Source organism: Narcine bancroftii, chromosome 3 (genome assembly GCF_036971445.1).
Source record: "Narcine bancroftii isolate sNarBan1 chromosome 3, sNarBan1.hap1, whole genome shotgun sequence".
NCBI classification, from domain to species: Eukaryota; Metazoa; Chordata; class Chondrichthyes; order Torpediniformes; family Narcinidae; genus Narcine; species Narcine bancroftii.
The window spans coordinates 109,954,373-109,980,336 of record NC_091471.1 but is presented as its reverse complement, the minus strand read 5'-3'; the positions used below and the strand labels follow the sequence as shown (position 1 = coordinate 109,980,336).

Here is a 25,964-nt window from a genome sequence, read left to right as displayed (position 1 = left end):
TAAGATCTCCCTGCTTCTGCATTCAAAGCGTCTTACAATAAAGGTCAAAATGCCATTTGCTTTCTTTACTGCTTGCTGTACCTGCATTCCAACCTGCAATGACTGATGCACAATGACAACACATGTTGTTGCAAGCCCCACCCCACAACCACCTTTTTTTAATTTGTCACCATTCAGATAATAATCTGCCTTCCTGTCATTGCCACCAAAATGGATGAAAATACAAAAATGCTGGAGGAACTCTGCAGCTCTTGCAGCATTCATAGAAGGAAAAAATATACAACCAATGGTTTAACCCCGAGCTCTTTTTCAAGGTAGAGTTCCTCCAGCAATTATGTGTTTTTACTACAATCTCAGCATCTGCAGACTACCAGATGTATATGTTTCACACCAAAATGGATAAACTCACATTTATGTACATTATACTGCATCTCCCATGCGTTTGTCTACTCTCTTAATCCATCCAAGGAGCCCTGCAGCCTTTCGAAATCTTCCTCACAGCTCGCACTGCCATCCAGCGGAGTGTCGTCTACAAATTCAGGACATGAGCTAATGACACAGGGATTCAAGATAACAAGGCCCTAATGGACAGAGCTAATATGCATATTCACAGGATACATGCACAATCTTGTCCATACCCTCTTCCTTGATAGTGCTTTCATCTCCTTTCTTGGACCTTTCCCCCTTTCTTTCCATCTCCGTTTACATGCTTTTCTGCTCCTCTCCAATTATCCCAGTCTTCCAATGATTCTCCAGCTGCTGGCTGCTTATTCCAAGAGTGAGACTGTTCTGCTACTTGGCTGCTCCCTAGTTGCCAATCAGCACCCTGCCCTCTCCCCCATTTCCCACAGTAACATTGCTTGAAGCCGACAACCTAGTCCAAAACCCCTGAACCATTCCCAAAAAACCTTGGGACAATCTTCAGCCAACCATCTGTGTCTGACAATAGGCTCTTTCAAACAGTGAAAAAGCCTGACTGTAAAGGTGGAGATTCTCTGCCCTTACATCAGGAGACTTACCTCCATAAATGCACCCTGGCGCCAATTGCATTCCATCTCAGTTGAAGGGTCAGCGGCAGAGTGCTGCACTCTGACAACCTGCATGAATGTATTGCCACTGCAAGCGGCTGGCTAGGGGTGGGCTGATGACCTTGTGATAACGCCATCAGCCCGCAACCCGTCTCACCTCTCTCTCCCACTCACTCACCCCTCCCACTCACTCACCCCTCTCCCTCCATGGCCCCCTCAGGGCAGAGGCGGCTGACGTGAGCCATCATGGCAGGGGTGGCCAGCAGGCTGTGACAGCCCCGCCAGTCACTCCAGCACCTCACTGGGCCGATTCGACCTTCGGGGCCGCTCGTCAGTGCCAGCAGCTCAAAACGTAGCAGAGCAAAGGGCGTATTCACTATCCATGATCCCCTCTGCAACTGGAATCATTCTGGGAAATGCAGAGTGGTTGCAATTGAGTGGGGGATTATGGGTAGGGAAGACGCCCATTGCTCTGCCATGTTTTGAGCAGCTGGCGCTGACACATATTTATGACAGGTGGTGCCATGGCAACATTCACCCCGTCTACAGCGGATCTGGACGACACACAGGTGCTGGTTTGCATAAAAGCATCACTGGAGCAGTCTTTTAGAGCTTCTCCATGAACAGGTAAGTTTTAAATTTTTATCTGCCTCTGCAGCTGGCCTCGAAGTGCAGGCCCAGCATGAAAATACTTAATGAAGGCACTAGCAAGAATAAAAACCTTCTTAAAAGGATAAAGGGAAGTCATTAACTGGTGCGAGGTCTTCCCCTGAGCCGTGATCAAAAAGATTCTAGAAATCCGTGAATGAGATGAGCAACTTGTAGAAAGTAGCTAATTTTAATATCAAGGACAAAATTTCTGATGCACTTTCATTTCCTTCCCTTTTTATTTGTTTCTCCCTCTTCTTGCATCAGCTTTAAATCTTTTTCCTTTTCTACCCATGTGCTGTCCTGTTTTACAAGGGATGAAGAGTCTGGATTATGAACTTTGATTGCTGCTTTAAATGATGCTTAATAATATTCTACTAAATAGAATAATACCTAGTGTCGCTGAGAATATTCTCCCAGAATCACAGTGCGGCTTTCGCGCTAACAGAGGAACCACTGACATGGTCTTTGCCCTCAGACAGCTCCAAGAAAAGTGTAGAGAACAAAACAAAGGACTCTACATCACCTTTGTTGACCTCACCAAAGCCTTCGACACCGTGAGCAGGAAAGGGCTTTGGCAAATACTAGAGCGCATCGGATGTCCCCCAAAGTTCCTCAACATGATTATCCAACTGCACGAAAACCAACAAGGTCGGGTCAGATACAGCAATGAGCTCTCTGAACCCTTCTCCATTAACAATGGCGTGAAGCAAGGCTGTGTTCTCGCACCAACCCTCTTTTCAATCTTCTTCAGCATGATGCTGAACCAAGCCATGAAAGACCCCAACAATGAAGACGCTGTTTACATCCGGTACCGCACGGATGGCAGTCTCTTCAATCTGAGGCGCCTGCAAGCTCACACCAAGACACAAGAGAAACTTGTCCGTGAACTACTCTTTGCAGATGATGCCGCTTTAGTTGCCCATTCAGAGCCAGCTCTTCAGCGCTTGACGTCCTGCTTTGCGGAAACTGCCAAAATGTTTGGCCTGGAAGTCAGCCTGAAGAAAACTGAGGTCCTCCATCAGCCAGCTCCCCACCATGACTACCAGCCCCCCCACATCTCCATCGGGCACACAAAACTCAAAACGGTCAACCAGTTTACCTATCTCGGCTGCACCATTTCATCAGATGCAAGGATCGACAATGAGATAGACAACAGACTCGCCAAGGCAAATAGCGCCTTTGGAAGACTACACAAAAGAGTCTGGAAAAACAACCAACTGAAAAACCTCACAAAGATAAGCGTATACAGAGCCGTTGTCATACCCACACTCCTGTTCGGCTCCGAATCATGGGTCCTCTACCGGCACCACCTACGGCTCCTAGAACGCTTCCACCAGCGTTGTCTCCGCTCCATCCTCAACATCCATTGGAGCGCTCACACCCCTAACGTCGAGGTACTCGAGATGGCAGAGGTCGACAGCATCGAGTCCACGCTGCTGAAGATCCAGCTGCGCTGGATGGGTCACGTCTCCAGAATGGAGGACCATCGCCTTCCCAAGATCGTATTATATGGCGAGCTCTCCACTGGCCACCGTGACAGAGGTGCACCAAAGAAAAGGTACAAGGACTGCCTAAAGAAATCTCTTGGTGCCTGCCACATTGACCACCGCCAGTGGGCTGATAACGCCTCAAACCGTGCATCTTGGCGCCTCACAGTTTGGCGGGCAGCAGCCTCCTTTGAAGAAGACCGCAGAGCCCACCTCACTGACAAAAGGCAAAGGAGGAAAAACCCAACACCCAACCCCAACCAACCAATTTTCCCTTGCAACCGCTGCAATCGTGTCTGCCTGTCCCGCATCGGACTGGTCAGCCACAAACGAGCCTGCAGCTGACGTGGACTTTTTACCCCCTCCATAAATCTTCGTCTGCGAAGCCAAGCCAAAGAAAGAATAATAACATTAATTTTATTCAACCTAGGAAATCCTAAGGTAGGTATATTTTACTCTGTTGACTGGAAGAATGTTTACTGAAGACAGTTAATACTCAACTGAAATTTAAACCTCATAATCACCCACAAAAAAAATTGATTAGCCCACTAATTACTATTTGTTAAAAAGTGCATACAATGAAGGAGCAAGCATGAAATGACTGAATGGCCTTCCCTTGATTCTCTGTTTCTTTACAAAGTATTTGTTAGAGTAAAAGATAAAATTCATTCTATTGTTTTGTATTTCATTGCAGACTATGAAGAATATCACCACAGGAACCTGGAAACGTTGACTGCAAATGTTACCTTATCAGACAATGTTGAGTTGGACTTGAGGGACAAAATTGATTCAAAAATGATAGCTGTAGAAGAAGCTTGCCTAACACCCAAGAATGAGGCATCAAATAACAACACCCCGGTGGAGCTTAAACCAGAAGTATGCTTTTTTTTAAGCCAACATAATGATTAAAGTGTTTTACTTTCTGTATATTTACAATTTGTAACAGGAATCCTGGGCAAGCATGGTGTCGGCAAGTGCAACGACAATGGGCGCCTCCTGTTGGAGCTCTGCGCAGAACAGCGGCTTGTCATTACAAACACCCTTTTTCAGCAGAGGGACAGCCTGAAGACTACCTGGATGCATCCCTGATCCAAACACTGGCACCTCCTGGACTACGTCCTGGTGCGAGAAAGAGACAAACGAGATGTGCTCCACACCAGGGTCATGCCCAGCGCGGAATGCCACACTGACCACCGGCTGGTTCACTGCAAGCTCAACCTTCACTTCAAGCCAAAGCCCAGGAACAGTAAAGCCCCCGGAAAGAGGTTCAATGTTGGAAACCTGCAGTCAGACGAATTGAGAGGAAACTTCCAGGCAAACCTCAAAGCAAAGCTCAAGGATGCAATCCGCCTCACGGACTCGTCCCCTGAAACCCTTTGGGATCAGCTGAAGACTACCATACTGAAATCCACTGAAGAGGTACTGGGCTTCTCCTCCAGGAAAAACAAGGACTGGTTCGACGAAAACAGCCAGGAAATCCAGGAGCTGCTGGCAAAGAAGCGAGCTGCCCACCAGGCTCACCTTACAAAGCTGTCCTGGCCAGAGAAGAAATGAGCCTTCCGTCGCGCATGCAGCCATCTTCAGCGCAAACTCCGGGAGATCCAAAATGAGTGGTGGACTAGCCTCGCCAAACAAACCCAGGTCAGCACGCACATTGGCGACTTCATGGGTTTTTACGAGGCTGCACCATTTCATCAGATGCAAGGATCGACAATGAGATAGACAACAGACTCGCCAAGGCAAATAGCGCTTTGGAAGACTACACAAAAGAGTCTGGAAAAACAACCAAGAGCCGTTGTCATACCCACACTCCTGTTCGGCTCCGAATCATGGGTCCTCTACCGGCATCACCTACGGCTCCTAGAACGCTTCCACCAGCGTTGTCTCCGCTCCATCCTCAACATCCATTGGAGCGCTTTCATCCCTAACGTCGAAGTACTCGAGATGGCAGAGGTCGACAGCATCAAGTCCACGCTGCTGAAGATCCAGCTGCGCTGGGTGGGTCACGTCTCCAGAATGGAGGACCATCGCCTTCCCAAGATCGTGTTATATGGCGAGCTCTCCACTGGCCACCGTGACAGAGGTGCACCAAAGAAAAGGTACAAGGACTGCCTAAAGAAATCTCTTGGTGCCTGCCACATTGACCACCGCCAGTGGGCTGATATCGCCTCAAACCGTGCATCTTGGCGCCTCACAGTTTGGCGGGCAGCAACCTCCTTTGAAGAAGACCGCAGAGCCCACCTCACTGGCAAAAGGCAAAGGAGGAAAAACCCAACACCCAACCCCAACCAACCAATTTTCCCCTGCAGCCGCTGCAACCGTGTCTGCCTGTCCCGCATCGGACTTGTCAGCCACAAACGAGCCTGCAGCTGACGTGGACTTTTACCCCCTCCATAAATCTTCGTCAGCGAAGCCAAGCCAAAGAAGAAAGGCTGTGTACGGCCCCTCACCCCAAGTCCAAAGCCCGCTGCGCAGCTCAGACGGCAAAGTCCTCCTCAGCGACAAGATCTCCATCCTCAACCGTTGGTCAGAACACTTCCAATCTCTTTTCAGTGCCAACCGCTCAGTCCAAGATTCCGCCCTACTCCAACTCCCTCAACAGCCCCTAAGGCTAGAGCTGGATGAGGTCCTCACCCGGGAAGAGATATATAAGGCAATTGAACAACTGAAAAGTGGCAAAGCAGCAGGTATGGATGGAATCTCCCCAGAGGTCTGGAAGGCTGGCGGCAAAACACTGCATGCCAAACTGCATGAGTTTTTCAAGCTTTGTTCGGACCAAGGAAAACTGCCTCAGGACCTTCGTGATGCCATCATCATCACCCTGTACAAAAACAAAGGTGAGAAATCAGCCTGCTCAAACTACAGGGGAATCAAGCTGCTCTCCATTGCAGGCAAAATCTTCGCTAGGATTCTCCTAAATAGAATAATACCTAGTGTCGCCGAGAATGTTCTCCCAGAATCACAGTGCGGCTTTCGCGCAAACAGAGGAACTACTGACATGGTCTTTGCCCTCAGACAGCTCCAAGAAAAGTGCAGAGAACAAAACAAAGGACTCTACATCACCTTTGTTGACCTCACCAAAGCCTTCGACACCGTGAGCAGGAAAGGGCTGTGGCAAATACTAGAGCACCTCGGATGCCCCCCAAAGTTCCCTCAACATGGTTATCCAACTGCACGAAAACCAACAAGGTCGGGTCAGATACAGCAATAAGCTCTCTGAACCCTTCTCCATTAACAATGGTGTGAAGTAAGGCTGCGTTCTCGCACCAACCCTCTTTTCAATCTTCTTCAGCATGATGCTGAACCAAGCCATGAAAGACCTCAACAATGAAGACACTGTTTACATCCGGTACCGCACGGATGGCAGTCTCTTCAATCTGAGGCGCCTGCAAGCTCACACCAAGACACAAGAGCAACTTGTCCGTGAACTACTCTTTGCAGACGATGCCACTTTAGTTGCCCATTCAGAGCCAGCTCTTCAGCGCTTGATGTCCTGTTTTGCGGAAACTGCCAAAATGTTTGGCCTGGAAGTCAGCCTGAAGAAAACTGAGGTCCTCCATCAGCCAGCTCCCCACCATGACTACCAGCCCCCCCCACATCTCCATCGGGCACACAAAACTCAAAACAGTCAACCAGTTTACCTATCTCGGCTGCACCATTTCATCAGATGCAAGGATAATAACATAATAATAACATAACAATTACAGCACGGAAACAGGCCATTAGGCCCTTCTAGTCCGCACCGAACCAACCACCCCTTTCTAGTCCCACCTCCCTGCACAATGCCCATAACCCTCCATCTTCTTCTCATCCATATACCTGTCCAACCTTTTCTTAAATAATACAATTGACTCCGCCTCCACTATTTATCCCGGAAGATCATTCCACACGGCTACCACTCTCTGAGTAAAGAAGTTCCCCCTCATGTTACCTCTAAACCTCTGCCCCTTAATTCTTAACTCATGTCCTCTTGTTTTAATCTTTCCTCCTCTTAACGGAAATAGTCTATCCACATCCACTCTGTCTATCCCTTTCATAATCTTAAATACTTCTATCAAATCCCCTCTCAACCTTCTACGCTCCAAAGAATAAAGACCTAATCTGTCCAATCTCTCCCTATACTCTAGATGCTTAAACCCAGGTAACATTCTGGTAAACCTTCTCTGCACTCTCTCCACTCTGTTTATATCCTTCCTATAATTAGGCGACCAGAACTGCACACAGAACTCCAAATTAGGCCGCACCAACGTCTTATACAATCTCAACATCACCTCCCAACTCCTATATTCCATGCAATGATTGATAAAGGCCAGCATACTAAAAGCCTTCTTCACCACCCTATTCACGTGAGTTTCTACCTTCAGGGAACGATGTACCGTTACTCCTAAATCTAAACATAGAAGATAGGAGCAGGAGTAGGTCATTCGACCCTTCGAGCCTGCTCCGCCATTCAACGAGATCATGGCTGATCTTAAAGTTCAGTACCCCGTCCCCGGCTTCTCTCCGTAACCTTTAATACCCTTATACTGAAGAAATAGATCTAATTCCCTCTAAAATATATTTAATGAACCTGCCACTACTGCCCTCTGTGGCAATGTATTCCACAGATTCACTACCCTCTGGGACAAGAAATTCCTCCTCATCTCGGTCCTAAATGGTTTGCCTATTATCCTCAAACCATGGCCCCGGATTCTGGATTTTCCCATCCTTGGAAACATCCCATCTGCATCCACTCTGTCCAGTCCTGCCAGAATTTTATATAACATATGAGATAGACAACAGACTACACAAAAGAGTCTGGAAAAACAACCAACTGAAAAACCTCACAAAGATAAGCGTATACAGAGCCGTTGTCATACCCACAATCCTGTTCGGCTCCGAATCATGGGTCCTCTACCGGCATCACCTACAGCTCCTAGAATGCTTCCACCAGTGTTGTCTCCGCTCCATCCTCAACATTCATTGGAGTGACTTCATCCCTAACATCGAAGTACTCGAGATGGCAGAGGCCGACAGCATCAAATCCATGCTGCTGAAGATCCAACTGCGCTGGGTAGGTCACATCTCCAGAATGGAGGACCATCGCCTTCCCAAGATCGTGTTATATGGCGAGCTCTCCACTGGCCATCGTGTCAGAGGTGCACCAAAGAAGAGGTACAAGGACTGCCTAAAGAAATCTCTTGGTGCCTGCCACATTGACCACCGCCAGTGAGCTGATATCACCTCAAACCGTGCATCTTGGCACCTCACAGTTCGGCGGGCAGCAACCTCCTTTGAAGAAGACCGCAGAGCCCATCTCACTGACATAAGACAAAGGAGGAAAAACCCAACACCCAACCCCAACCAACCAATTTTCCCCTGCAACCGTGTCTGCCTGTCCCGCATCGGACTTGTCAGCCACAAACGAGCTTGCAGCTGACTTGGACATTTACCCCTCCATAAATCTTCGTCCGCGAAGCCAAGCCAAAGAAAAAGAAGAATCATGCTCGCTCAGAGTTGTTTTCAGTTATTTTTCTGGTAGCTTGAGATCAAAAGTAATAAGTTTATAAAAATAGGGGAGGGCCATATTACCAGAGGAGATGCCTCCAGTGTGTTTAACTTTTCAGTTAGTAAGCATAATATCTCCGTTTTAGCTAACGAAGTTTAATACCTGCAGTGTTACAAGATCAATGTTGTGTTTCAACAGGGATTACAATCAGTGACACTTCAGCAGGATGAAACAGGAGATGTATTGGATTCAGATCAGAGAATAAATGAAGTGAAGGAAGAGGCAACAGAGAACAGTCTGCATGTTGATGCTATTGATCATCAAGGTGAGACATGGAAAAGCATAGAGACTGCACCTGCTGTATAAAATTGAATCAGGATAAAAACGCAATGTCCATCGTGTGTTTTCTTTGAGATTTTTAAGTGAAAATATGACAAATAAATTGTTAGCAAAAGTCTTGCAGTTTCTGAATGTTAAATGCCTATTATATTTGGCTCAATGTTTGATAATCTTTGATCCTAGTTTTAAATAAATTGTTCTAAAAGTAGAGATGTGCCCCGAGGGTAAATTATGACCTTCAACCTATTGCACGTGTTGTCAATTCACCACTTTGGAGCAACCCGAATTTAAATGACTGGAAATGTCTTTTCACAAAATATGGAAATTTTCCTGTTAGATCAAGCAGAGTGGTCAGCTTCTTCATGGATGTGAAAATAATGATATTTTTCAAAAAAGTTAAAAGAGAAAGGAGATCTAAAAAACTAAAAGGTGTCTAAAAATTAAGTTACAACATTTGGCCACAAAGACTTTCATGGATATGGTGTTAAAAGTTAACCCTTCAATTATGTCCTGAACTAATTGGGATTGTGGCTGAATTTAAAAGATAGAATGTACTAAGATATTTGGAAAAGCTGTAGGTCAGCTGTCTAATTTGTATACTTTGAAGTAAAGCATATTGAGGAGGAATTTAATTGAGATGAATAGAATTATGGGTAATCTGAACAATATGAACAAGGAGGTCTATTTCCCTTGGTGGCGATGTTGTTACAGAATATAAATGTGATTTTGGGAGATAAATTGGGGCAGGTTTGTTAGTGTAGGTTACATACAAACACTTTAAAACAGATCTTATTTAAAATAGTGGAGCTCTGCTCATGCTAGATATTTCAACCCCAGAGCCTTTGCAAAAGCTTTGGAGAGTGCCCAAGAGACTTCACTAATGGATTGTTGTTTAGAAAAAGGCAACAGATGAAAGAACTTGTCAGAGCCGCAGACTGTCTGCCGTGGAACTTGCTGTTCTAAGGGGGTCATGTGGTTTTGCAAGCAGAGAGATTAAAACAGGCTTTCTCTCTGTGTCAGAGAGAGAGAGAGAGAGAGAGACATGCACACACAGATCAGTTTTGCAGTACTAGAGTCAGCAACAGCAACTGGGACTGGAACAGGACAAGCTGGAAAGGTTGTGGAAAAACCCCATTTGGAAGACGTGTTTTGAGTACTTACCGTAAATATTCGTGTCTAATGCAAAAAAATTTTACCCCCTTTTTCCCCTCAGAAAAAGGAGGGTTGCATTATACACAGGAGAAGAATTTTTTTTAAATTCCGCAACTCGCAGCGCAGATCGGGTGGGCGAGCGGTAGTCGGTAGCACGACTCAGGCGGTAGGGCAGGCGAGCAGTAGTTGGCAGTGCGACTCAGGCAGGTGAGGGGAGGGGGATCGCACTATACATGGGGGTAAAATTTTACCCCCATTTTCCCCTCAAAAATGGGGGGGATGGTCGCATTATACATGAATATTTATGGTAGTTCAGCCTGGTCAAAGCCCTTGTGGTTCATGCAAGAGGAGAGGACCGGCTGTCTAATGTTTCACTTAAAATAAGAGAAACAAAAAGGAACTCTGTGGTGACCTGAAAAAAAGAGGTTATCATCTGGAGAACCCTGAGGGGGCAAGTTTCTTCGGCAAGACACTGAAGTTGCTGATTAAAAAGGAATCAGTTGTGGGTGTCCAGTGAACAACAAATCTCTCTGAAAACCAGCAAGAACCTTCCTGAGTGGTAACTATTTACTTTTCAAACACCAAAGTCTGGTGAACTTTATAAATGTTAAATTCTGTGCACAGTATAAGAATTGCTTGCAACAAGTGAACTTGGAGGGATCAGAAGTGAGATTGGACTGTGAATCAAATAACTTTTCTGAACTTACACACACACATTACATACACGTGCTTAGAATTAGAAGGGAGTTAAGTGAATAGTGGTAAGTTAAAGTATGATTCTGTTTTCATGATGAAAGATAATTAAAAACAACTTTTGTTTAAATAAGCATTTGTCTTGGTGAATATCTATTGCTGCTGGGTTTTGGGGTCCTATGGGCTCGTAACATTTTCAATAACTAGGAGACATACAGTTACTTTGTACAAAGTTTAGCAAGGAAATTAGGAAATATTTTTATCATTGATGAACTCGAGAACCCTTTGAATAAGCAGTGGAGGCTTGCATTTGCATCACATTGAAATGGTATTTAGATACATTTTTGAAGAGCTGATAGCTACAAGGCTATGAACAAGGAGCCAACAATTGGGTTTAACTCAGTTTGTTTTTATTTTATTTTCATTCCATCCTCTGCCACAAATTTAGTAATTATTCATGATTATGTAGATTTGTATTTACTCTGAATAGCTGAGGGCAGAAGGTGGAGCATTTATTCCCCTCCAATCACAACCTGAAGGCTGGGGCTTTGCCTGATACCCAGCACTGTCAGATCAAAAGTGCTGAGAGTTTATTAATTGGTGTAACATACCAATAATTTACTTACAGTTTTTGAGTATTTGGAGAATTGTCTCAATGCTTGGCTTATTATCATTGCAAACACAGTTATCTCATTATGTTTTGAGCTTATATAAAAAAAGTTTTGCTTTGAAATAAATGTTAATAAATAAATAAGTTATTTTCATTTGATAATTAGTTACACAATCATGAAGTGTGATGAAGCAATCTAGCACAAAATCAAATGATGATGTACCACAGAATCTCTTCTTAGGTCCAATTAATAGTTAGAGAAGAGCGACAACATCATCAAACAATTATTTTTTTACAATCTGGTAAATGAATGAAATTCAAATGTGGTTCTTTCTTTCTTTAGGTAGTCCCTCAGGATCAAGGATGACTTGCTTCCAGTCCTCTTCTATGGGTTCTGAATTGAGTGCTGAGACCATTGTGGGATCTGCAGACTCTACCACAGGTGAGTGTGGAGGTGCATGGGTAATTAGGGAAATGGTGAACTCCTTTTGGCATTCACTCCTAGCTTCCATGTGACCCAATGAAGAGGCTCAAGGTTGTCAATACAAGCCAAGCTGCTGCTTAAGTTTCGAGTAGTCTTAGGCCAGGAATCCCCAATGTTGGCAGAATTTTATGTTTCTCCAAGGAGGCTTTGAGAACATCCTGGAATCACTTCCTTTGTCCTCCTGGTGATCTCTTGCGATGCCAGATTATGAAGTAGGATGTCATTTTCTAGTATTGATGTGAGAACAGTGCAGCCCACCTTTTGTTGCTAACTGTGTAATTGATGCATTAATGCTGGTCTGGGAGTGGATGTTTGCATTGGCTTACTTATTCTCTCAGTGGATGTGCATAATTTTTGAGAGTGCATTAATGCTACCTTTCCAGCTCTTTGAAGCACCTGCTGTAAGATGTCCATGTTACTGAAGTATACAGGAGGGAGTACTACTTCTTGGCAAATCATGCAAAGCTTTGTACGGAGTTGAAATTTTCAACTTCAAAAACCCTCTTTTCATCAGACAGCCAAAGATTCTGCTGATGTGTCAAAGGTGATCATCAATTTTGTGATCAATGCCTGTCCTTGTTGAGAATTGGCTCCTAGTATGTGGGCATGTTCTGTCTTTTCCAGATTGTATCATGGAGCTTTAGTTGGTTAATGTCAAGCAGTGAGGGCAGTTTGGTAAATAACTCTTTGTTTGCAGATGTCGGTGTCAATTTGTGTCTGGAAACCTCACAAATATAATTAATTTTTTTGGAGAGACACCCAAGAAGATTGATGAGAGCAGGGTGAAAGATGTCTTCATGAATTTAGCAAGGTAGTTTAGTTCACAAGATCAGTCTGCATGGGATCCAGGATGAGCTGGATTGGTTTGATGGTAAGAATTAGAAGGTGATTGGAAGGTGTGGCACAGGAATCCATGCTGGATCCACCATTATTTGCCATCTATGTTAACAACTTGGAAGACAATGTAGTTAGTAATTTTGGTTGGTAAGTAACAGTTAGTAAGTTTGCAGATTACACCAAAATTGGTTATAAAGTGACTGTGATCAAGGTTATCTGAGATTACAATAGGATTTAGATGAAGTTGGAAAGTGGGTCGAGGAATGCAGGCAGAATTTAAGTTGGACAAATGCAAGGTGTTACATTTTGGTATGTTAAACCAGGGCAAGACTTGCACAGTAAATGGTAGGGCTCTGGATAGGGTTGTAGAACAGAGAGACCCAGGGTATAGATATATAGTTCCATGGAAGTGGTGGCACAGGTAGTCAGTGTGGTTAAAACAAGATGTTTGGCATGCTTGCCTTCATCAGACTGGAGCTGGGACATCATATTACAACTGTAATCATATTACTGATGAAGGGTTCAGGCCTAAAACATTAATTGCCTTTTATTTCCTATGGATGATATGTGACCTACTGAGTTTCTCCAACACTCACCTCCTCTGTCTCTACGTTACCCATGGATGAAAATAGACATCTCCCCTGTTGATAGTAGAACAAAGTAGAAGAGTAAATGCACATGAAAAAGCAGATCACTTCAAGGTCACCAGTGTAGAAAAAGAACTTGTTAGCTGTGAATTTCCTACTCACTTCTGCATGTACAGTGTGGAACTCTGGTCAATAGTTCTGTCCCCATACTGTTGAGTTGAAGTAAATTAATACCACCTTGTGTCACAAGTTCCCTGGATCACTTGATTGATAGTGCCCCAATCAGCTTCCTGCTGATCTTAGCTTTTCAAATCCAACTGCCTGAGTCACCTGACTCTAATTGCCAGGTACAGCCTTCCGGTAAAATCCCTGCTAAAGACTGCTACAATTTTAAATGGACATATTCGACCCCTGGAGGAAAGTTTTTGTCTTCACTGCCTCACATGATGTCCTGTGCTCCCATAAGAGTTTAATGAGCACCTCCAGTGGTCATTAGATCACCCCTGAAATGCCTCCTATTATACTATAAATTCAAATTTCTGCAACTTTCCTGTAACTCAGACTATTGACATTACAGATATATTTTCCTTACTATTCTTTGCAGTCTCTCTGGTGCCTGGGAGCTGTCTTTGTTTCTCTGAGACAGGATTTAAAGCTCATTAACCCAGGGGAAAGTCTGATTACAAGTTTTGTGGTACTCAGGAAGTAGAGGGGTACTTTGTTTTGGCTGGGAAATTCAACCAATAAACATTGTCAATTTGAGCATTTCATTAATTTTATAACTTAAACACTGGACCTATTAAGACTCGAGTTTTCTTTTGACTTTATCTCAGTGTTTCAAAGCAACCTTTGTGTATGGGCCTTCACCTTTTGCTCTTTACTTTGATATTGTTAAAATTATTGCCATTTCCAAGAAGCTTCTTCCAAGTTTAGTTTCATCTAAATATTTAGTCTAGTTCTTGCTGAGTTTCTAAGTCCATGCTTCATATAGATTAGAACCGATGTTGGTCCCAATAAGAATCACTGTTCCCATCTGTATATGTAATACAGATATATATTATATTCTTACAATAAAATCAGCCATTACCATTGCTCTTTTTAAATTGTCTGTTTATCATTTATATTTCCTCTTCTGAAAACATGGGGCTTTGCATTTAACTGGGAGCTTTTCATGTAGATCTTTATCAACTATATATTGCAATGTTTGCAGTAGCCTCCTTCCTCATAAACTAAGAAAATTATCTAACAGAATGTCATTTCTTGTTTTCATTTTATGTATTATAATTGATTAGCTTTGTTTAATCAGGCCCATTCTCAGCCTTTGGTAATAAAATCAGGTTATCAGCTCATTATTTCAGTACCCACCCTTGCCCGGGAAGCTACTCTCCTTGATGACTCTGGGTCGAGGGATTCTTCTGACTGCTTGCGGCTGGGAGACAGCGGCGCACAGATTGAGAGGGAGAGTTGGAGTCAAAAGTCAATAGGCGAAGGTAAAGAGGAAATGGAAAGAGAGAGGGGAAGGAGTTACTTGAAACGAGGACAATCGTTATAATTTCATGTCGAGTGAATTTTTTTTCAACCTGTGATCCTCAGATAAATGAGGATTTTAGAAAATCCAATTTTGAATAATCGGAGTTGTACTGTATAACTACTTTCTAAAAATACTTAATTGGCTGTAAAACAGGAATCAGACAACCTACGGGCAAGGCTGCTTTATCAGAGACAGGTGAGACAAATCTCAGTTGTTTGCTACACTGAGACCTGGCTAACTGAGAACACTCTGGACACTGCTATCCAACTAGACAGTTTCTCTATTCTGGATTGGAACTCGGATTCTGGAAAAAGGAGAGGGGGCAGTATGTGCTTTTTCATTAATTTTGGGTGGTGCACGGACATTGGGGTTATGTCAACCTTCTGCTCTACTGTCTTAGAGCAAATCTCAATTAAACGCAGACCCTTCTATCTACCCCAGGAGTTCTCATTAGTGATTCTTACCAGAGCTTGTATCCCTCCTGATGCCGATTACAAATGGGCACTTGCGGTGCTGCATAATGTGGTCAGTAAACAAGAGATGGCCCACCCCGACACACTATAAATCTTAGTCAGAGACTTTAACCAGGCCTGTCTCAAGAAAACCCTGCTCAACTATCACAAGCAGTAAATGCTGTACCAGAGATCCTAGCGCATTCGATCACTGTTACACCAAGATGAGGCAAGCTTACTGTTCTTTCCTGTGACCCCTTTTTTTGGCAAGTCGGATCATCTGGCTGTGCTCCTTCTGCCTTCATACAAACAGTGCTTATAAAGAGAGGATCCAGAGATCAGGACAGCAAAAGGTGGTTGCAAGAGGCTAAAGAGTGGTTGCAGGACTTCCTCAATTCAGCAGATTGGGCGGTGAACAAGGACTCAGCTGAGGATTTGAATGATTACATCAGGGCTCTCAAAGACTTGATCAAAACAGCTGTGGATGAGTACATCCCCATCCAATTGTTCAGGGTTTTCCCCAATCAGAAGCCCTCAATGAACAATAAATCTGGAACCTGCTGAGAGCCAGATCACAGGTATTTAAGTCCAGAGATCCAGATCACTACAGAAGGAGCAGGTATGACCTGTGGAAAGCAATCTCCCAGGCAAAGAGGAGTTTCCAGTCGAAAATGGAAACCATGAGCCTGTGGCAGGCCCTATATAACAAAATCTGCTATAAAACAAAATCCTGTGCAGTAGAAGATGGCAAAGCTTCATTCCCTGATGAACTCAATGCCTCTATGCCCGATTCAACCATAAGAACAAGGAAGAACCACCGTTGCACACCCCCTGGTGATCCTCTCTTGTCTGTATCCGAGGATGATGTGCAGGCTGCCCTCAGGAGAGTTAAAGCATCTGGTCTGGACGGAGTACCCGGCCAAGTAATAAAACCCTGTTCTGACCAACATACCAATGTATTCACGGATATCTTAAACAACTCACTCCAGCAGGATGTGGTACCCATCTGTTTCAAACAGGCTTCAATCATACCTGTCCCCAAGAAGGGTGTGATAACCTGCTTAAATGACTATTGACCAGTGCCTTTCACACCAACAGTGATTAAGTGTTTTGAAAGGCTGGTGTTGAAGCATATCGGTTCCCGTCTGAACAGTGACATGGATCTGCTCCAATTTGCCTATCATAGCACCAGGTCACTGGCTCTACACAAAGCCCTGTGTGGTGAAAAGCATTTGCGTTGATGTATGGACTGGCCAGTCCGATCCTCCCTAATCCATCCTTGGCTCCTCCCCGGATTTCCCAATAAAAACTGGTGTGCTCAGACTTACCCCCTTTTGCTTCTGTACCTAGAACCTGGTCAAGTAGTGTATCAGTAATGCTCAGGTTTTTGGAAATTACAGCTGTTTAATCACTCCATCATGTTGACGCGATAATTGCGTGCACCACACCCTGGACAGCAAAGATGCATAGATCGAGATGCTCCTTATTGACTGCAGCTTGGCTTTAACACTATCATCCCCTCAAACACTGATCAGCAAACTTTAAGACCTGGGACTCACCACCCCACTGTGTAATTGGATCCTTGATTTCCTCACCTACAGACCACAATCAGTGAGGACTGGTAAGAACATCTCTACCACAATCTCCGTCAGTACCAGAGCAGCACAGGGCTGCGATCGAAGCCCCCTCATATATTCACTTGACACCTATGACTGTGTGGATCTGTACAACAAAAACACCATCTACAAGTTTGCTGATGTTACCACAATAGTGGGTTATATAAAAAGAGCCGATGAGTCACCCTACAGGAAGGAGATTGAAAACTTGGCTGAATGGTGAAGCAACCTTGCACTCAGTGTCACCAAAAACCAATGAACTGAATGTTGACTTCAGGAAGGAAAAATCAAATGTGTACGATCCAGTGATCATTGGAATATCAGAGATGGACAGGGTGAATAAAATTAAGTTCTTGGGAGTCACTATCTCAGATAATTTTTCCTGGAGCCAACATTAATGGCATCGTGAAGAAAGCACTTCAGGGCCTGTGGAGGTTGGGTATGACATCAGAAGCCCTAGCAAATTTTTACAAAGGTGTGCTGGAAATTGTGCTGACCGGCTGCATCAAGGCCTGGTATGGAGACACTAATACCTCCAAATGTAAAGTTCTGCAAAAGGTCGTGGACACAGCACACAGCCCAGGACATCACAGGCAAAACCCTTCCCACAATTGAGAACATCTATGGAGAACGCTGTGGTTGGAGAGCAGTAGCAATCATGAGGAATCCACACCACCCAGCACATGCTCTGTTCTCGCTGCTGCCATCAGGAAAGAGGAATAGGTGCCACAAGACTCACACTACCAGGTTCAGGAAGAAGCGCTACCCCTCCACCACCAGATTCCTCAACAACAAATTCAACCTGGGACTCATTTAAGGACTCTTACATTTACAGTTTTTATTTTCTCTCCTCTCTATATTTCATAGTCAGTTGTTTATTTGTGTGAAACAATGGCCCCAACTACAGCAGACCAACCGACTCTCCCCCAGTCACAATGGAAGACCAGGCCACCGGACAGACTTAACCTCTAAGACTTTTGTAAGACATTGTGCCCCACGTCACCCCACTGGACAAAATAAAAAAAAAACAAGGGGTGAATGTGGTGAACTGCTGTACACTCATTAATCTGGCTCCACCCCATCCTGTTACTGTACCCGTGGCTCCTCCCTCTTGACTGTATAAAGGCTCCAGCACCATAACCCCACCCCTGAAAGCCTGGGTCAGTCACAGCACAGGATGCCCTTCAAGTTTATGGTAAATAAAAGCCTATAGTTCCGTAACTCTAGTCGTTTGAAATATTGACAGTGTTTCAATTTTATTCACAATAGTTTTTTTTCCAACGATGGAACAACTCTTGAAGTCTGATAAGCTGGAGATCGACCCACAATCGCCAGAAACCTCAGACTGCTTTGAACTCTGGCAACTCTGCTTTGAGGTCTTTCTACAGAACTCCACTGGAGTTGTGGCCATGGAAGCAAACATGCTACACTTCCTCTTCTCCTGGGTCGAATGTCAAGTGTTCCTGATGATCAGGGATGCCTCAACATACACAGAGGCAATGAACATACTCAAGGACCAGTACAGGGAGAAAGTCGATGAGGTATACGCCAAGCACATGCTGGCTACCTGCAGACAGCGACCGGATGAATCAAACAACGTGTTCCTCCAGGCCCTGCATGGACTCGCATGAGCATGCAACTTCCAGTCAGCATCAGCCACCCAAACATGGGGGACATGATCTGGGACGTCTACGTGTGGACTATGTGCGCCAAAGGATACTCAAGCAGAGTAGGTTAGACTTAAGGGGGGGGGCGATCAACCTCGTGAAATTGCTAGAGATCGCCCTCTGTCACATGGAAGCATACTTGGTCATTGGCGCAGGGTCCAGACTCGGATCTTGGGACTCGGGTCCACAGGCCAACAGCCCACTACCACATTCGATGAGTGAACCCACCACAGCCGCAGTCTCCCACTAGTACCCGAAGTGCTACTTTTGCAGCCAGCCAAAGCATCCCTGAAAACGTGGCTCTGTGAAAGATGCTACTTGCTTGAAGTGCAGAAAGAAGGGACACTACCCGAAGATATGTCGATCACAGCCACCTTCCAGCCTTCCAGTCCCAGCGCCGCTGCCATCTTGGCTGTCGTCGTCTCCCAGGGACAACCACACTGCAACACAAGGGGCCCCATCTTGCCTTGCAATCCTTGGCTGTGTTGTGGAGAATGGAGTTATTGGCCCGATCCTGATAGCATGCACCTATTGCAAGATCTCCCCCTTCTCCACAGACTGAAAAGGTGCCTGAGATTCTTTTCCTATTACACCCAATGGGTGCCTAATTATCCAGACAAAGCTTGCCCCCTTATCAAGTCCACATCCTTCCCCCTGATAAGAGAGGCCCGTGTAGCCTTCAGTCAGATAAAAAAGGACATCACTAAAGTTTCATTGTATATGATGGACAAATCTGCCCCATTTCAGGTTGATAGGAATGCCTCCAACTTTTCCCTCGCCGCCACCTTGAATCAAAGAGGTCAGCCAGTGGCCTTCTTCTCCTGTACCCTCCAGGGCCCTGAAATCCAACACTCCTCCATCAAGGAGGTTTAGGCAATAGTTGAGATGGTGCGGCACTGGAGGTATTACCTGTCTGGCAGACATTCTACCCTGCTCATGGACCAATGGGCCGTTGCGTTCATGTTTAGCAATAAACAGCAGGGTAAGATAAAGAATGATAAAATCTTGAGGTGAAGGATTGACCTCTCCACCTATAACTACGATATTCTGTATCAGCTGGGGAAATTCAATGAGCCCTTAGATGCCCTATCCTGATGGTCATGTGCCAATACCCAGAAAGACTGCCTCAAGACCCTGTACAACGACCTCTTCCACCCCGGTGTATGAGATTTTTCCACTTCATCAAATCTCTTAACCTGCCATACTCCATCAGGGAGGTCAGAGGCAAGACCAAGGACTACCAGGTCTGTGCGGAGTGCAAACTGCACTTCTAATAACCAGATAGGATGCACATGGTCGTTTGAATGCCTGAGTATAGATTTCAAGGACCAGCTTCCCCTGCACCAACTGCAATGAGTATTTCCTCATGGTCATCAATGAGTATTCATGTTTCTCTATGCCATCTCCTGCCCGGACATGACCACCACCATGGTCATCAAGACACTGCACAACTTGTTCACCCTATTCGGGTACCCATCATACTTCTACAGCAACCGGAGGTCCTCATTCATGAGTGACGAGCTGAGCCTATACCTGCTGGCCAGAAGTATCGCCACCAGCAGGACCACTATTTATAACCCCCCAAGGGAACGGCCAGGTGGAGAGGGATAATGCTACCGTGTGGAAGGCCATCCTCCTTGCCCTTAAGTCCAGGGGGCTACCTGTCTCTCACTGGCAGAAAGTCCTTTCCAAGGTGCTCCATGCAATCAGGTCACTGCTATGTACTGCCACTAATGCTACCCCTCACAAATGAATTTTCTCCTTCTCCAGGAAGTCCACATTGGGGGCCATCTTTCCATCCTTGTTGACATCCCCAGGGCCAGTCCTACTACAGAAGCACATGAAGAGCCATAAAACCGGCCCACTGGTTGAAGGGTCCAGCTCCTCCATGTAAACCCCAATACACGTACGTGGCCTACCCAGATGGCCGCGAGGGAACTGTCTCCATCCGGGACGTCTCACATGCAGGAGCACCTGAAGAGCTTATCCACCAAGTAGCATTCTCCCCTTCCATGAACGCACACTACAAACCATGGAACCCTAGCCCCGTCCCCGTGCTAGTTGCTCCAGGCGAGTCATCACACCCCAGCAGGTCGACACGGCGCTGGAGGTCCAGGATGAAACAACGGCCCAACTACAGCAGAGTAACCAACTCTCCACCGGTCACAATGGAAGACCAGACCACCGGACAGACTTAACCTCTAAGACTTACAGACTTTGTGCCCCACGTCACCCCACTGGACAAAATAAAATAAAAAAACAAGGGGTGAATGTGGTGAACTGCTGTACACTCATTAATCTGGCTCCACATCCTCCTGTGACTATACCAGTGGCTCCTCCATCTTGACTCTGTATAAAAGCTCCAACACCATAACCCCTCCCCAGAAAGTCTGGGACATAGAACAGATTGACCTTCAAGTTTATTGTAAATATATCTCGTCTTTTGAGTTATTGATAGTGCATCAATTTGTTTACACGTGTACGTTGTGTATAGGATTTTTTTTACACTACCAATAAGTGATAATTCTGCCTCACCCGCAGGAAAAAGAATCTCAGGTGTCGAATGTACTTTGACAAGAAATCTGAAATCTGAATCTGAAACATTGTAAGGTGGAATGAATGAAGTCAGTCACACTTGAGAATTAGCTCTCGTAATGTAAACATTTCTTCTCCCATTCTAAGTTACGTGAATAAACACCAAATTGACCTTGCCCCTGCCATTAACATACTTATATGTTTTCCCTTGCAACCGCTGCAACCGTGCCTGCCTGTCCCGCATCGGACTTGTCAGTCACCAACGAGCCTGCAGCAGACGTGGACATACCCCTGCATAAATCTTTGTCCGCGAAGCCAAGCCAAAGAAGAATGTTTTCTTATTAAAATTTTAACAAGAGCAATGGTAATGGCTGAATATGCACGGGAAGGTTTGGAAAAGGAGTACCTTTGGAAATCCTCTTCTGACAGCAGGAAATAATACAATTGAAACTGTGTAATTTACTCACTATGCATCAAAATAGAAGTAGCATAATATAAATGGATTTTTAAAAAATTTTAGACATACAATACAGGAACAGGCCCTTCCAGCCCACAGTCCTATGCTACCCAATTAACTTGCAACCCTTGTACATTTTGAAGGGTGAGAAGAAACCGGAGCACACACAGGAAGCCCACATAGACACGGGGAGAACGTCCAAACTCCTTACAGACAGTGCCGGATTTGAACCCCGGACCCAATTGCTGGCACTGTAACAGCATTGCACAAACCTTAACACTAACCATGCTGCCCCTAATATAGAAAGGCAGCTAATATTGTTGTCAGACATTTTCTTATGATTTCTGTTAATTCTTTCGTTTTTGTCCTGCCATCTACTGTTAGAACCAACTAATTCTGCCAATGTTCCGGTTACAGTTCGGAACTCTTGGCGACGCTCAGAGTTTTTCTCACAGCCAGGTAAAAATTGTGCTTAACAACGTCATCTGATTTGCCCCTAAATTAGAAAGGCCAAAAAAAGGCTGACAGCGTAGAAATAAATCCAAAGGGTTTCTATAAGTACATTAAAAGTAAAAGATTAGTGAGAGATAAAATTGGACCCCTTGTAGATAGCGAGGGTAGGCTGAGTGAGAAGTCTGAGGAAATGGGGGAAATTTTGAATGATTTCTTTGCCTCAGTATTCACTAGGGAAAAAAATGTTGAACCAGTTGAAGTAAAGAAAAATAGTGGGGAGGTCATGAAGCATATAAGGATAACCGAGGAGGTAGTGATGGCTGTGTTAAAAAAGATAAAGGTGGATAAATCTCCCGGACCGGACAAAATTTTCCCTAGGACACTCAGGGAGGCTAGTGGACAGTTAGTGGGGCCATTAACAGAGATATTTAGGATGTCACTGGCCACGGGGGTGGTACCAAAGGATTGGAGGGTGGCGCATGTCGTTCCTCTGTTTAAGAAAGGGTCCAAATGTAAACCTAGGAATTATAGGCCTGTAAGTCTGACGTCTGTGGTGGGCAAGTTGATGGAAAGTGTTCTGAGGGATGCTATTTACAAATTTTTGGAGGTACAAGGATTGATAGGGAGTAATCAGCATGGTTTTATCAGGGGTAGATCATGCTTGACAAACCTGATTGAGTTCTTCGAGGGGGTTACAAAAAAGGTTGATGAAGGGAAAGCTGTGGATGTTGTCTATTTGGACTTTAGTAAAGCTTTTGACAAAGTTCCCCACAGGAGGTTAGGAAAAAAGGTGGAAGCATTAGGTATAAATAAGGAGGTAGTGAAATGGATTCAGCAGTGGTTGGATGGAAGGTGTCAGAGAGTAGTGGTAGAAAATTGTTTGTCCAATTGGAGGCCGGTGACTAGTGGAGTTCCTCAGGGTTCGGTCCTGGGTCCACTATTATTTGTTATATATATTAACGATCTGGACGTAAGGGTAGAAAATTGGATAAGCAAGTTTGCGGATGACACAAAGATTGGTGGTGTTGTGGACAGTGAGGTAGATTACCATAGATTAAAAGGTGATTTAGGAAGGCTGGAGGTGTGGGCTGAGAAATGGCTGATGGAATTTAATACAGATAAATGTGAGGTGCTGCATTTTGGAAAGGCAAATTTAAATAGGTCATATACATTGAATGGTAGACAATTGAGGAGTGCAGAGCAACAAAGGGATTTAGGAGTTATGGTAAATAGTACTCTCAAGGCTGATACTCAGGTAGATGGTGTGGTGAAGAAGGCATTTGGAATGTTGGCCTTCATAAATCAGAGTATTGAATTCAAGAGTAGGGAGGTTATGATGAAATTGTACAAGGCATTGGTGAGGCCAAATTTGGAGTACTGTGTACAGTTTTGGTCACCAAGTTATAGGAAAGATATAAACCAAATAGAGAGAGTGCAGAGAAGGTTCACGAGAATGTTGACAGGATTTCAGGGTCTGAGTTCCAGGGAAAGGTTGTGCAGACTGGGGCTTTTTTCTCTGGAGCGTAGAAGATTGAGAGGGGATTTGATAGAGGTGTTTAAGATTTTAAAAGGGACAGACAGAGTAAATGTGAATAGGCTTTTTCAATTAAGAAAGGGGGAGATTCAAACTAGAGGACATGGTTTAAGATTGAAGGGGGAAAATTATAAGGGGAACATGAGGGGAAATTTCTTTACGCAGAGGGTGGTGGGGATGTGGAATGAGCTTCCGGCAGACGTGGTCGAGGCGGGATCATTGTTTACATTTAAGGAAAGACTGGATCGTTACATGGATAGGAGGGGACTGGAGGGGTATGGACCGGGTGCTGGTCAGTGGGACTAAGAGGGTGGGGATTTGCTACGGCATGGACTAGTAGGGCCGAACTGGCCTGTTCTGTGCTGTAAGTGGTTATATGATTATAGAAAGATTCTCACACACAATAATTTAAATCATTTGGGATTATAATCTGCCTAAAAATCTTTGGATTAATAATCAATTATTTGCCCATAATAAGCTATAAAAACATTGGCCCAGGAATTATAGGCAAGTTGTGGCTTTAACTTGTGTATAGCTGCTGAAACTTCCTTGTACAATTGTGAGCAATTTATACAAATGGACTCTTAACACCCCACTGATTTGTGCAATGCACACATCTGGCACAGGAGTGCATCATTGTTCACTTCATTTGTGGTTAATAGCTTTAGCTCTTTTAACTTTTTTGAAGTTACTTGACTACTCTTAATTCTAAAAGTATGTTTAAATCTTTTAATTTTACAAATATGTTTCATTTGTTGAAAGTTTTTGATGGCTTAATGGGTTCTGAGTGTTTCTGAATGTCTTTCAAATATCTGAGACATTCAGAAATATCATTCAGCTGATTTCAAGTGTCTGACACCTTAGCCAATTCCAGATAAGCCAGGAGCAATAACTTAAATGACAGTCCATTTCTTTCACTGTTCTGTGGGTGTCATCTGCTCTGCCCCTCTGCCTAGACCTCCACCCCATCACATCGACAAATAGTGAGGCCTTGCACATTGTACTCAATATCAGGCAGGTCACGATACATTGCCGTGGAGCCTAGAGTCTACCCCAGTATTGATTCATCCATATAGACCTATGTAACTGCAATCTGAAATAAAGCTATTTCTGTAATTTAAATGCGCAGCTAATATTGTTGTCAGACATTTTCTTATGATTTCTGTTAATTCTTTCGTTTTTGTCCTGCCATCTACTGTTAGAACCAACTAATTCTGCCAATGTTCCGGTTACAGTTCGGAACTCTTGGCGACGCTCAGAGTTTTTCTCACAGCCAGGTAAAAATTGTGCTTAACAACGTCATCTGATTTGCTTCCTCTACTTGGGAGGGCTTTGAGGCGCTCCGATGAACACACAAGTCACATTCATCTCCCGCTTTTCTAGATTTGCCTTTCTCATTATCTATTGCATAGTTGCCAATGCACACCAATATGAGAAAAAGAAGCCTGTTAAACTGTTTTTTTTTTAAACAGTTTTCTTTTAAAAAGTAATGCCAACTTATGAAGATTAAAGTAACATTTTATGAATCTGTCCCTTGAAAAAAATATTGTGGATTGATGACCTCAGTATGGAACTACCTTTTTGTAAATAAAGTGGTTCTCTCGAAACAGAGTTGAAGTGGACTGAATCTTTCAGTCCTTGAACAAATCTTTCTAAAATTTATAATAGTAGCAGGCTTGGCACAACACATCACCAGTTTAATTCCTCTCTTTAGCTCATTTTTAATTTGATCATTGTAATTTTAGCAACACTTCTATCCATATGCCTTATTGTAAAAAAGGTGATTGAATTAAACTTGCTTTAATAAAAAAATGGCATCATTCCAACAGACATGCAACCCTAACCCAAATACATTTGTATTTCTTGGTACTTAAAGCCTACTGATAAGCTAAATTCTGATTGAACTCTAAAGTAAGTCAGGAATTTTAGAAATAACCTTTGCTAACAAATACTGAGCAATAACATTCATGTCATTTGATGTCATGTATGTACTCTGATAATAAATCGGAATATTCCAGACTTGACAATATTCAGTTATCAGATATCATCTTAACAATGTATTATTCAGGCTAGCCAAATAATTTCACAAAAATCATTACATTTTTGTAGAATTTTGATTGATCGTAATCTTGTCAAAATGCAAGTTTTTGTGCTCTCGGAATATAGTGCAGAAAATTGGTACGTTTGGCAACTATGCATGTTGCAAATTGGGATTTCCATGTTTTCTTCCTACTAATTTGCCTGCTGTCCTATGTCAAGTTGCAAAATAATTATCAAATAACAGAATCAGATAGCATGGTGTCAGTGCACAGAATTCTCTGTAATGTAAGCCTGTGAACTAAAGTTGCCAAATTTATTAGCTT

At 44.0% G+C, this 25,964-nt stretch overlaps 1 protein-coding gene across 2 annotated transcripts in view; it reads left to right on the top strand.

Moving 5' to 3' along the window:
• limch1b (LIM and calponin homology domains 1b) overlaps window positions 1-25,964 on the top strand; it is a 415,809-nt gene that overhangs the window by 338,925 nt on the left and 50,920 nt on the right. Inside the window, exons 15-18 of one of the 2 annotated variants that reach the window (XM_069924805.1) lie at window positions 3,861-4,042; window positions 8,853-8,979; window positions 11,792-11,890; window positions 22,032-22,073. In XM_069924805.1, the coding sequence (XP_069780906.1) occupies window positions 3,861-4,042; window positions 8,853-8,979; window positions 11,792-11,890; window positions 22,032-22,073 (450 nt within the window). The remainder of the gene's footprint in view (window positions 1-3,860; window positions 4,043-8,852; window positions 8,980-11,791; window positions 11,891-22,031; window positions 22,074-25,964) is intronic. The other variant, XM_069924806.1, reaches the window with a different exon arrangement.